A 14,064-nucleotide genomic window follows, 5' to 3' on the forward strand; every position below is an offset into this window, starting at 1 on the left:
TGAGCCGGGGAAGCAGACGGTCCTGGAGATCTTTCTGGTGCTTAGCAGGGATCCAAGAAAGTTGTAAATTGCCAGAGGGCAATGGCTCGAGCAGACAAGCCCCGCCTCCTGCGAGCTGTGCAGCCTCAGACCGTCTCCGTAACCAAACTGAACCTCAGTGTCCTCATCTGTAAAATGGGGGTGGTCATTAGCTCACCAGAGCCCCTGGGAGGAGTAAGATTCCAGCATGTACATGAAGTGTTCATCATGCTGTCTGGCACATAGTGGCACACCCTAAATGCCAGCAGTTCCGGCAGTCATTCTAAGAGGTTGTGTGCTAGGGAAATTGGTGAAGGGAAAACGGATGTGGAGTGTGAGCTGACCCTTGAGAAGGCCGTGTGGAGGAGGACTGCAGCATGGCAGGGCCTGGACAGACAGGAGGGGCCCAAGCACGGAGCCTTCCCTTCAGCCGCGCCTCGGGGAGCACAGAGGTGCATTCAGGGCTGGGATCCCTGCCCTGCAGACTCAGTCTTACGACAGGTGGGCACTCAATGACGGCACAAGTCAGTCTCCATAGACCTGTATACATGACTGCTCACTCTTCAGAGTGCTCTTAAGGAAGAACAGAGGGCTAACAGAGTGTCACAGGGTCCCAGTTTAGATTTGGAAGGAGGGGTCTTGAAGGCAGTAACACTGGATGTCCCAAGGGGAGGTGCAGCTGGCTGGTTGAGTGTCGGGGCTCAGGGATAGCCCAGGCAGAGGCCTGGAAGCAGGAACTGAGCCAAGGCCAGGTGGGCCCACACGGGGCAGGAGGTGGGCCTGGGCCTTAGTGCCTGGGTCCGTGCCCTGTGCCCCAAGACGTATCAGCAGTGGTTCCTGTGATGGGATTTAGAGGCTGGGGTCAGATGATGGAGGGAGTTGAATTCTATCCACAAAACTGCCTTTTGTTCTCTGTCCTGGAGGCAAGCAAGGACCCACCCACAGGTCAGGTGTGTGTGAGAAGGAGGAGAGGTGATACCCCGAGGCTGAAGCTGAAAGCAGAGCTTCTGCAGGGGTAGGGGCAGGTCAATGGCTGATAGGGGAGGGAATGTCGGAGAAGGTGAGCAGGGTCAGAGGTGCCTGAGGCCCTCTAGCCAGCGTGTCCAGGGTCTGTTCCATCCTGTTGTCTCAGGGAAATACCCTAAGTTTGTGACACTAGTTTTTCAGGAATTTTGATTTATTTGTAGAAACCAAATTGACCAAAATATTAGGAATCAAGATAAAAATACTAAATCATAGAAACTCTCTTAAACTTGATTTTGAAAATGAAGCCTCTGAAATGCATTTGCGACCCATGAAGGCAGTCAGTGATGAACATCACTGATTTCCCAGCACTGCTCTGTGAGCCAGAGACTTTTCACAGATCTTTGCGGAAAGTGTTAGTGTCCTTATTTCGGGAGTGTTTTATGAAATGAACATGATAGGAGGTTGGTAGTTGGATTTTGTCTTAGCTTGCTTTCTAGATGCCCTTCCTTGATGCTGTAGAGCTGGCCCCGTGTCTGTGTAGTCCAGAGCTGGGAGCCACTAACCCTCCTAACTTAGTGTGGTGGAAATTATAGCAGCAGACGATGCAGATTACACTTGGGGGTGTGCAAAGCAACATTCCTGATTCCTGTCATCTTTTGGCTTTATGTGTCAGTCTCAGTGACTGTCCACGTGCAGAGGCCATGCTGTGAGGAGGAAGTGCCCGGCTGTCCCCCCCCCCCCGTACCTTCTCAAGTAGAGCTTGGCTATGGTTTGTGCAAACCATTGCTGATTACATATACAAAGTGAAAACTAACTGCTTTAGGGCTACCCACTTGCATAGATTAACTTAATTTTACATCAAAGTATCATTTTTCTTTCATAGGAACAACATAGTTCAGAATTTAATGTACCTCAGATTAGGCAAATGGAAAGAAAGATAGGAGATACCCCTTCTCTTTTGCCGTTGCCCTTGGGGTCTGTCAGCACCAAGGATGGTGACCCTTGTGACGCCCTCCACCCCAAGTTCTTGACCTTCTTTGCCCTCTGCCGGCCCTGACAGCAGGAGCTCTGTCGCTTCCGCCTCACCACACACGCCTCTGTGCTGCCACGGTTCTTCCCTCTGTGTTAGAATAAACCTGTGCTCAGAACACTGGAGGTGCTGTCACAGCCCTGAGCACAGCTGGCCAGTGCTCCCGAGGGACTTGCTGTCTAACCAGAGGGGATCAGCCCCAGCAGAGAGGGTGTGACTGGCGTTCGCGGCAGTAGGTGCACTGGTTTTGTGGCGCCTCTTGAGCTTTTGTGGCTTGTTTGCTGTCCTAGATGTTCTCAGCCCCCCTCAAGGAGGGGTGTCATCTTTGGAGCTGGGCTTAGTTTTGGTCATTGTTTTAACCACTGGACGCCAGCAGGTGCATGAACGAGGCTTTCCTCCTCGGTCGCGGTGCCTGTGCCTGATCACCTAGGCTCAGCAGGGGGTGCGCCCAGTTGTGCCAGCACCGCTCTTTCGGCTGCCCTGCTGTGTGGCTACAATGTCCACGCCAGTTTCCAGCAGTGGCACTGTGGTAAACGTAACATCAAAATATCTTTACCTGATAGTTAAGCAATAGTTATTTACATTTCCTTTATCTAGTCTTCCTTTCTATTTTAACAACACATCACGTTGCAGACACAACATTCCACGTCAGGCCATGCTGCCGTTCCTCCATTTTACAGATGAAGGACCTGAGGTTCGGAAAGATTTCTGTAGCCAAGGTTGCATGGCTCATGAACGGTGTGGTCCTCCTCGGCCCCTGAAGTTTTCTCTGGCTCCGAAGCCTGTGGGTTTCCCAGGGTGCTGTCTGTCTCCTCAAGTCTGTCTCCAGGCCTTGGTGCTGTACCACTTAGGACTACAGTTCCCTGACACTAGTGACATTCTGCAGCAATAAGAAAAGGTCCCGTAAGATCCTGCGTAGAAGACTCTTCTAAGTAATGCTTGAAATTTTTAAATTCTTTTTAGGGAAGTATCCACTGAAATGGAAAAGACAGCTATAAAGCAAAGGTACTCGGTGCTTTAAGTTACTCCTGGGTTACCTGCAACTTGTACATATGCAGAAGAACCCACTTTATAGCCATGTTGTGCAGTGGAGGTGTGCACAGGACACAGTGGGACAGGGGAGGCTTGTCACACTCCCTGTCAAAATGTCTGCAGAAACATGTTTTCTTTCTCGTCCTTGCATGCGCCGTGCATAGTTGATGTTTTATGACCCGTTAAAGCTTTCCCAGCATCCCCCTCTCTGTGTCAAAATCTTACCCACCATATAAGGTCCCACCCAGGCCTTCTACAAAACCTTTGCTCAGTGTTCCAGCCCACCCCGACCGACCCCTCTACTAAACCCGTTTAGCACTAATCATCTGTACCCCACTTTACTGTTGATTGTTCTCTAATTGTTTCATGAGTCTTTTCTCTCCAACCAAATTATAAGCTGCATGAGGGCAAGGAATATGTGTCATGCGTCTTTGGGATCTTCCTCAGAGTAGAGCCCCAAGGTAGGTACTAAGTAGGCCCCTAGTAACTTGGCCTGGATCACTCAGAATCCCAAACGCTGTGAGCACCTCTGCACACCTTTGTATGTGCAGCACCCATGTTGCCAGCGTTCTTCCCTCTTTGGATTCCTGTGGGAACAGACTGCATTGGATGGCCTGTGTCTGCTATTTCAGGATGTGGTGTCGTACCAGGATGTCGTGGACCTTACTGAAGATAGGAAGCCACAGAACCCAATTCAGGACAACATGGAAAACTACAGGAAGCTACTTTCGCTGGGTAAGCTGCCGTTTCTCCTGCCACGCCGAGTCAGGCACCTAGCATTCGGCCACCTAACCCTTTTCAAGCTGCAGGATATTAAAAGCCATGTTAATATTTTGGGCTTTAAGGGTAATAAGCTTTTGAAAAATTTCAAGAAGAAGAGGTTTGTGTTTTTAAGAAATCACTCTGATTTTGGGAAAAGAATGTATTGTACAGGGCAGGAGGGAACAGGGAACCGGCTCTTGCCACAAGAGTCGATGCTTTTTCCAGAGTGGTGACTGGATATTTTTCAGTACACATTTAGAGGGGAATTCTGACTTCTGGTTCGGACTCCCCTGGAAGCCATCTAGCTGAAGTCCCAATAAGCAGTTGGTCCTGCACGTGTCGCACTGGGGGGAAGCGAGCCGAGGAGAGTGTTGGATAAGGCAGGAGATCCGGGGGAGCTCAGGATTGGAGAACAGGTGGAGAAAGAGCAGCCTAGAGAGGCAGGGTGGAGATTGGAGGCCAGTGAAAACAAGGGGATATAAATATTTGAGAGGCGGTTACAGAAGGTGGAGACTAAAAAGATACACAAAACTTAGAGACATATATGGAGGTTTTCCTACAAATTTCTAGGTGGAGTCAGGAGAATTAATAAGACTCAGACTAAAGTGGGCTCAGAAATGGATAGTAAGGAAGTGAGGCTGCAAACAGAAGCTACCCAAAGAATCGGGCATTGGGTGTGGGCTGTCTCGTGACTAGTGGCTCAGAGAAAGAGATGACAGTAGTGACATGTGTTGGTCCTCAACCTGAGCATGAACTCTCATATTATTACTGTGAACAGGGGTTCAGCTTGCTGAAGACGATGGCCACTCCCACATGACACAAGGCCATTCATCGAGGTCAAAGAGAAGTGCCTACCCAAGCACCGGCAGAGGTAAACACCAGGCAGACCGTGTGCAGTGGCCACTTTAATCAGTGACCTGGGAACCACATGTACACATTGATAAACCTACACTTTATGTCCACACCACCATCACAGAAGCCCCACTGTTATTTTGCCCAAGCATAGGGACCAGGCGGTATTTATAGTTGGGGTTTCTTTTCAGGTCTGAAAACTATGCCTGAAGCCAAAAAGTCAACCCATCGGCGGGGAATTTGTGAGGATGAATCTTCCCACGGGGTGATAATGGAAAAATTCATCAAGGATGTTTCACGCAACTCCAAATCAGGACGGGCGAGGGGACCTAATGGTCGGCCTCAAAGGTTCCCCACAAGGCCAGATGGTGATTGGAGAGAAGTGCCATGCAACAAGAGGGCGTCGGTGATTCAGGAGAGGGGCTATGAAGGGAACGCCTTTGGGGGAGGCTTTACTTTCAACTCTAACCTTGTTTCTAGAAAGAGAGTCTTGGAAAGAAAAAGACGCTATCACTTTGACACAGACGGGGATAGCCCAGTTCATGATCAGAGAGGCTGTGCCAAGAGAAAGCCCTTTGAGTGCAGTGACATGAGGAAAGCCATGGGCCTGAGCAGCCTTGGCGGCCCCGCCTGCACCGAGCCGCAGCCCTTTGCCCTTGGGTCACTGCCCTACACATGTGATGAGTGTGGGAGGCCCTTCGGTGTGGTTTCAGAATTTGTTGAGCACCAGATCATGCACACAAGAGAGAATCTCTACGAGTATGGTGAATCCTTCATCCACAGTGTGGCTGTCAGTGAGGTTCAGAAAAGACAGGCTGGAGGGAAACGCTTTGAATGTAAGGAGTGTGGGGAAACCTTCACCAAGAGCGCTGCCCTTGCTGAGCACCGGGAGGGTCACGCCAGAGAGCACCTCACGGAGCGCGAGGACGAGGAGCCCGAGGAGCCCGAGGAGCCCTTCCTGCCGAGCCCGACCTTCCGTGAGCTTCAGAAAATGTACGGGAAGGATAAATTCTATGAGTGCCAGGTGTGTGAGGAGACCTTCCTGCATAGTTCCGCCCTGGTCGAGCACCAGAAAATCCACGGCGGCAGCGATGAAGACGATGAACGTGGGGAAGCCTTTAAGCCCAGCCCATCCCTTAATGATCTCCAGAAAATGTATGGCAAAGAGAAAATGTACGAATGCGAGGTGTGTGGGGAGTCCTTCCATCACAGCTCGTCCCTGAGGGAACATCAGAAGCTCCACGCCAGAGGGAGTCAGTTCGGAAACAGAGGCAAAGTGTGTGAAGAGACCTTTATTCCTGGTCAGTCCTTCAAGAGGCTCCAGAAAACTTACTCCAGAGAGAAGCTCTACAACTTTAAAGACGGCAGGAGTCCCTTCAGGCACAGCTCAGACCCCAGCGAGCGTGAGAAACTTCACTGTCGGAAGAACGTCCGTGGAGGCAGGGGGCTCGAGAAGTCTGTCATCCTCAGTGTGTCCTCTGCAGAATCTCAGAAGAGCCATACCGTGACCAGACCGCCTGAAGACGAGGAGCAGAAGGCGTGCCCCGCTAGCTCTAACCCTGAAGGCGACCAGAAATTTTCCCCTCAAGAAAATGTCTGTGAGTGGAAACCAAATGAGAGGTCTGTTATTCACAGTCTAGGCTTTGCCAAAGCTCAGAAAAGTTGCAGTTCAGTGAAGCCCAATAAGCCAACAAACCTTACAGAGGCTGCCATCCAGACCTCAGGGGCTACTGATTACCAGGAAGTCCATGCTGGAGAGAAAACCTCTGAAGGAAAGAAACACGAGAGGTCCGTTATCCACAGCTTATCTGCTTTCAGGGCTCCCGAAAGTCACACTGAAAATGAACTTGCTGAGCATGAGGAGAAGGGAGAATCCTCTGCTTATGTCTCGGGCCTTCACAAGCAACAGAAATCTCCTGCCAGAGAGAACCCTTACGAAGTGAGTGAGGGTAACAACCCCAAGGGCTCTGTTACACACAGTGTGTCCCACACCCGACCTCAGAAACGCCTTACTGGGCAAGAGCCCAGTGATCTTAAGAAGGATGGCGAATCTTCTGTTCCCAGCTCAGATGTCCGTGAACATCAGAAGGCTCGTGCTAAGAAGAAAAACATTGAGTGTAAGAACCACGAGACCTCTGTAATTCACTCCCTGCGCTACGGCACACCTCACACATCGCGCCCTCGAGAGAAATTCTGTGAATGTCCGGAGTGTGGAGAATCCTTTGTTCTGAGCTCTGACCTCACCGAGCATCAGAAGATTCATGATAGAAAGAAGCGCTCTGGAAGGAAAAACTATGAGCCGTCTGTTATTCAGAGCTTAACCTCTACTGACCTTCAGACGGGTTACACTAAACAGCCGGGCCAGACGGGTCACACCGAAGAGCAAGTGAGCAACGAATGTGAGGAGTGTGGGGAAGGCTTGGCCACCAACAAAGACCTTGGTGTACATCAGAAAATGTGTGCCCGGGAGGAATTCCACGGTGGGAAGCTGTCCAGAGGCTCTGTTTTTCAGGCTGCCAGTATTGATGGGGCTCAGCAGGAAGAGCCTCAGGCCGAGCCAGATGGCGAGGACGACCCGGACGAGGACGAGGGCGAAGATGCGATCTACGGATGTAAGGACTGCGGGCTGGGATTTGCAGATCGCGCAGACCTTAGAGACCATCAGAAAGTTCACGGCAGAGAGCATGCCATCGACACTCGCGAGTACACGCATTCTGTAATTCACACCCATTCCGTTAGTGAGTACCAGAAAGAGTACAACGGAGAGCAGCTCTATGAGTGCCCAGCATGTGGGGAATCTTTTGTTCATAGCTCATTCCTTTTTGAGCACCAGAAAATCCATGAGCAAGGTCATTTTTTTGACCATAGGAGGTATGATGAGCCTTTCATGCCCCCTTTGGTCATTAATCCACGGAGGTCTCGTGGCCCACAGAAGAATGCCGCTACGGGGACATCCCTGCAGTGCCACGTTTGTGGACGAGACTTCATTCACGGGTCTGTCCTGAATGAGCACATGGTGATTCACACTGAAGAGAATTCACCAGAGCAGGGCCAGGGAAGTGAGGGTGCTGGCCGTGCGGGCGTGGCCCTCAGCGGGCGTCAGAGGGGTCAGACCGAAGAGAAGCACTATGAATGTCAAGTATGCGGTGAGTCCTTCTGCAGTCAGTCTGATCTCAGGGAGCACATGAGAGTCCATGAGAGAGATGAGCCCTATGATTATGGGGCTTCCTTTGTCCACACCTCCTTTCTTACTGATCCTCCCAGAAGAGGTTCCCCATTCTATGAATGCAAGGACTGCGGGAAGTCCTTTATTCATGACACAGTCCTCACTAAGCACCAGAAGCTCCACCTTGAAGAGGAAGAAACAGCAGAAGCAGCCCAGGAAGTTGAAGCCAATGTCCTTGTTCCCCGAGAAGTGCTGCGGATCCAGGGCTCAAACGTGGAGGCTGCTGAGCCCGAGGTGGAGGCCGCCGAGCCCGAGGTGGAGGCTGCCGAGCCCAATGTGGAGGCTGCCGAGCCCAACGGAGAGGCCGAAGGGCCGGATGGGGAAGCTGCAGAGCCAAATGGGGAGGCTGAACAGCCCAACGGAGAGGCCGAACAGCCCAATGGGGATGGTGATGAACCAGATGGTGCCGGGATCGAAGACCCAGAGGAAAGAGCTGAAGAGCCAGAGGGGGATGCCGATGAGCCAGATGGTGCTGGGGTTGAAGACCCAGAGGAAGAAGGTGAAGATCGACAGATTCAGGTTGGAGAAGCGTATTATGACTGCAGGGAATGTGGAGAAACATTCACTTCCCACTCAGCCTACGGTGAGCACCTGAAAACCCATGCCAGGGTGATAATATTAGAGCCTGGAAACGTCTATGGGGAAAGCTCACACTACACAGAACACGCCAGCACCAGCACTGGTGACAGTGACAGGGCCCGTGACAAGTACTTCAGGTGTGACGTCTGCGGGCAGCTCTTCAGTGATTGCCTGTCCCTTGCGAGGCACCAAAATACCCACACTGGCTAGAACACCAGTGGGAAGGTTGCAAGACCTCCACTCGGAACATGACTCTTACTCACCACAGACTTCACACCCCCCATGCGAGTATCAGAAGGACACTTAGCCTCGACCTGTGCACACCTGACTGAACCTCAGACAACTCAGACGGAAAAGACACCCAAAGAGGAGACACCCTTGGCCTCCGCTCAGCAGACCCGGGGGTGGGTGGGGGGGCATGCGGGAAGGCCGGGGCACACGCCCTCCCTTCCGTCCGGGGGCCACCCTGAGGGGAGCCACAGAAGCTTCCCCCGGTGACCGTGAATGACACTCTGGACCTGTGTGAATGTTCCCTGAGATGTACATAAAGTAGCAAATCCTAGCAGAACAGTGATCACATGTATTTGGATTCGATGTGATGAACAGCAGTTCGCTGTGCGGAGGTTCTGCACCCGGTCCTCTGTAATCTTTTCTTTTTTTTTGGAGGAGGAAGAGAGCAACAAATTAGAATATATTTGTAAGCATCTTAGATCCTGAGAAAGGTTTCTTGTGCATTATTTGAACCCCTTCACTATCTTTTTGAGTAATTGTGTGCTGTTCCTTAGTCTTAAGTGTCCCTGTAAAGGTGTAGGCATGAAAATGTCTTCTCCGTTTTGCTGTTTGAAAAGAGAAGTACGTGAGCTTTGTTCTCAGCCGTCGTGTTCACACCGACGCTGTGGAACCTGATGCTTGTGATGCTGTACGGTGTGTGGATTGGCCTTTGACCCGAATGGATCAGTTGCCACATTCTACCTTGTAGTGATTCTCATGTAAAAGTATTACAAGTGTTTTGTTTTAACCAACTTGATGTATGTTTGATAGTGAATTCACAAAAGCTGAGGCTTTTCCCTGTAAATCTTGTCTTTTGCCTTTAAAGAGTGGGTTGCAACCATCACTAGATCACGGAAGTGCCTATTGAAGGTTGAGAACTGTAGGAGAGGCTCTCGTGTTGTAAATACAGATGCAGACTATCAACTTTCATCATTTCCTTGCGCGCTTCCTGCCTTAAGTGACGAGTGGCAGCGTGGCTTTGTTAGTAGGTACTGCCCCGAGTCAGCTTGCACCCCGGGTGCCCAGGAGCTAGTGTCCTTCGAGCCTTCTGTCACTGAACGTAATCCTCGTCTTCACCTGTCTGACCCTCAATCCCATGCCTAACTTGCATTTTTTTAAAAAAAAGCTTTCTTTACAGTCAGCCCACGCTTAACATGGACTCAGGTTCCCCAGCAGCCTTAATCTGTTCTGTCACCGCGTGTTCCCTCCCTCTCTGTCCCCCCAGGCATTTCTGAGCTGCCCCCTGGAGCGCTGTGTCTGTCTGGTCTCCTCAGCCCCCACTTACCCACAGATGCCCCGCAAGCCCGCAGCTCCCGTGTCTTGTTCTGTGGGCCACCTGTGCTCCTTTTGTTTCCCTTCCCCTCACACATCACTATTAAGAAATTATTTGGCTTTGAGTTGGCTGGAAAAAAAATTAAAAATAATAAAATATTTTAAAAAAAAGCGGATCTGTAGATGAAGTGAGCAAAAGTTAAGAGCGGAGAATTTGAGCAAGCAAAACTACAACGCCTGCTGGGGGAATGAGTCTACATCTCACTCTTGTAGATGCGCGTGGTTAGGGCTCTCGGCAGGAGTGTCAGCTGCAGGGAGTGCCGCAGTGGAGGGAGGTCGCAGGGCTGAGGGGTGAAGCAGGGACGAGCAAGCCACAGCAGGGAGTCCCGGGAAGGCGAGCAGGCAGACAGGCGGCATCAGAAGCAGGAGCTGGAAGGCCAGGCCAGTGGGAATGCGCGGAACAGGCTGCCCTGGGCAGTGTAGAAGAGGGGGCCCTCTTGGATGGCATGGTGTAGGTGAGGGCCAGCTGCACCAAAAGACCTGAGGTTGGAATGGACCCCCGGGAAAACAGGACAGTGAGCCACCGCATTTGCGGAGGACCCTTGTCACAGGAGCCAGTGTTGATGTCATAGGGGTGAACTTGGGTTCATCACTGTTAGCAGGACTAATTGGTAGAGCCTTGTCAGAAAGCAACTTGCCAATTGTCAGGGTGTCCCTTCCAACCTTATATTAGTGAAAATTTAGGAACAACTTAAATGCCAAACAACGGGAGAGTGATTAAGTGAACGCATCCATGGACTCTTGTGCAGCTGTTTAAAAATGATAGCCATGGAGAGTTATGTAGCAAGGTGGAAATATATTTATGGAATATTAAGTGGAAAAAACAGGACACAATTATATTTATACTATAGTTATAACTGTTTAAAAATATGCTTATATAGTCAAAAGCTGTTGTGTAGTCATTGTAGGCCTATAGTTGAGCATTATTTTCCTAAATTCCTTGAGTGTTCTTTATGGTAGTGTTACTAAAAAGTTTTATAGTCATTTTTCCATTGTGAACATTATTTGAACTCATCATCAGACACTTGGAAAATACAGAAAAGTGGAGGAAAAAATAACTATATTCTCACCATGCAAAGATAGATATACTCTTAAATCACTTTATTCTCATTTCTGTGCACAAGTTTATGATTATAACTGTGGGTCAAACTGTGTATTCAAAATAGCTATTATGTCACCTTTGTGGAATTATGGTCACTTTCATCTTAATGTCTTCAAATATTCCTTATAAAAGTGTCCTGATAAGAAAGTTTATTATGTTTGTTTCCATTACAAGCATAATATGTACCCAGAGGAAAAATTGGAAAATACAGTAAATTTTTAAGGGAAAAAAAAAAAGTCACCCATATTCCAAATACCCAGCAACTATGGTTAACATCTTGATGTTTCCTCCATCTTGTTTCAGTGCACAAGTTTGTGATTATAACAGTGTTAAATATGTACTCATAGAGTCTAAAATGAAAAAAATGCAGAAAATAATTAGTGTTGTCATTGTAGGATTATGTTAAATATTTTGTCTCAGATTCCTTGAATGATCTTTGGTATTTTGGTATTAAATCTTATGTATGTATTTTTCCATTACAAATATAATACATACTCATACCAAACTTTGGGAAATTCAGTAAAGTAGAAGAAAAGAAAGTCACCCATATTCCCAACACCCAACAATGGCTGTTAATGTCTCACTCTGCGTGCCAGTCTGTGACTATACAAGTGTCAATGATAAGTATGCATAGCATTGAAGATGGGAAGAAACATGGAAACCAATTAAGAAATAGTTGTGTGGTGCTTGTGGGATTTTGGTTGAATATTTTGTCTGGTTTCCTCAAGTGGTCTTTATCATAGTGTTTTGCTGGTCTACCTTTATTACGTATATTTCTATTATAAACACAGTATGTGTTCATTATAGAAACTTTGAAGTTACAGAAGTGTAGAAGAGAAACTCACCCATATTTTCACCACCCAAAGACTGTGGTTAACATATCTTGACATGTTTTCTTCATTGTTTCTGTACACAGGTTTTTTGTTTGTTAATATGGTTGTGGCTGTTCTATCTGTAATAGTGTCAACAATAAAAATAAAGTTAAAAATAAGATATTTCTCAGTCTCTCTTGTTCATTTTAAGTGTTGGGGTTGTTAAATACAGTTTCTTATGATAACTGTAAATCCAGAAACTTAGTGCCTCCTTAAGCTCCTTTAAGTTTTACATACAGATCTTACTCCATTTTAAAGTATCGCATATTTCAACAGTTACTTCTAAGGGATCTTTTACTATGACATGATCCCACATTTGTAACTGCACTTACAGAATTAAAGCTATATTTTCTAATAGTGTTTTTAAATTTGATAACCAGAAGCATATTTCTGTTAACTTGAGTCAGCATTTTTAATTTTAATATCATTTAAGGTGATATTCTCTCAAAAATACAAGCAAGAATAATCCCTTAACATAAAAATGTTAATATTATGGTTTAGAATTTCTTTAAAAGTATCTAATCCTAACTCTTCTCTGAGGTTAAAAAGTGTTTATGCTTAGGGAAGTAATTTCCCTTCCTTTACCCTAACTTCAACACCAGAAACATCCCATGCAATTTGGCAGGTTATCATCCCAGATGAACTGGAAGGTCATTTTTAAACATGCTTTTAACTCCACCACAACCACAGTTTTTCAGCCAGATTGCTCACCGTTGGCTGCTGCTGAGGGTTGCGCCGTACTCAGCTTGGGATTGCTTCATGACCCAAAGGAGATGGTCACTACTTCCCCCTTTGCAGTGCCCTGCATGTCACACAATTGAATTCAACTCTGAAGATACAGAAGCGTACTTCTTATTTAATTCTAACTCCTGTGAAATTTGGCAGGGTGGCAAGAGTCCTTAGTTCTTCCATATTATTAGAACTTTTAATAGTTCTATATGAGTGTCGGTGATAAGTATGCATAGCATCGAAGATGGGAAGAAACACGGAAACCAATTCAAGAAATAGTTGTGTGAAACCCCATTGAATCATGGTTATCTCTGGTAGCACTGACTCTTCGGTCACAGCTTTGATAATCCTTCAATGAGCGTAGGTCCGTGAGAGGGTCTTTAAAGACTGTTTTCCTGGAGAGTGTATGACAAAAGACAGTAGAAGAAGTGGGGGTCATTTTGGGTTGCCCAGCCAGCACTTACACTCTCAGGGAGTTCCCTCTACGCACACCTCGGTTGTTGGGGTGATCACAGCCCTGCCGCCATGTCTATTCATGAGATTTGACCTTTCCCTGGCCTCGGCTGGCTGATGCTCACGTCCAGTCACACTCAGACTAAGGCTGGTTATGTCGGCTAGGGCTGGGCGTGCTACGGACTGAGCCACGTGGCCAGACGGGAGCGTGGTTCCTGGAGCCTCGCCCACCCCAGCTGCTGCGGATCCTGGCTGAACTTCCTCCCCGTGGCTTCCTTAAGAACTGTATCTTAAAATGACCCCCCTTTCGTGTGAGCTGGCTTTTTGATACTGGTGTGGTTTTTACTGTTTCACCAGCCCCGCCCCTGCCCAAACTGAAGGCTGAGCCTGGTGCCAGCCTGGCTGCCCAAGCGGAACACCAAAGGGAAGCCGTTCCGCTGGCAGGTGCTCTCTGTTCCTGCCGCAAAGGGAGCCAGAGCGTCCTTGAGGCCTGAGTGTTCAGCTCTCCCTTTATTCCCTGAGCTACCCAGTAGGCTTCCAGTCTACTCCTTACTTGTTTTACTAGGCCAGAGTGAGTTAGTTGCAACCCCAAAGAGCCCTAAGTGATACAGAACTCACCACCGGAAAGGGTTGGAGCTAATAAACCCGAGGAAAAGGTGGGTACTTTGAATTCAGTCTTGGGCCTCGGTGTGGGAAACTGGTGTACAAGGCGTATGACTGGAAAGCTTCAGTATCGCCTCTGGTCAGCCGTCCGGAGTCATCTACTTCCCGGGGTGAAGGGCTTGATAGCTGCTGTCACAGACAAATCCAAGATGGTGAGCAATGTCAAGATCAGAGGGAC

The 14,064-nt window shown here is 48.4% G+C and overlaps 1 protein-coding gene across 16 annotated transcripts in view; it reads left to right on the forward strand.

The window, feature by feature from the left end:
* PEG3 (paternally expressed 3) overlaps positions 1–12,162 on the forward strand; it is a 31,081-nt gene extending 18,919 nt beyond the window's left edge. For all 16 annotated transcript variants that reach the window (XM_073226664.1, XM_073226667.1, XM_073226672.1 and 13 more), the window contains 3 exons: positions 3,679–3,781; positions 4,587–4,679; positions 4,852–12,162. In XM_073226664.1, coding sequence (XP_073082765.1) covers positions 3,679–3,781; positions 4,587–4,679; positions 4,852–8,675 — 4,020 coding nt within the window. In that variant the 3' untranslated portion in view covers positions 8,676–12,162. The remainder of the gene's footprint in view (positions 1–3,678; positions 3,782–4,586; positions 4,680–4,851) is intronic.
* The last annotated feature ends 1,902 nt before the right edge of the window (positions 12,163–14,064 follow it).

This window comes from Manis javanica, chromosome 17 (assembly GCF_040802235.1).
Source record: "Manis javanica isolate MJ-LG chromosome 17, MJ_LKY, whole genome shotgun sequence".
Taxonomy (NCBI): Eukaryota; Metazoa; Chordata; class Mammalia; order Pholidota; family Manidae; genus Manis; species Manis javanica.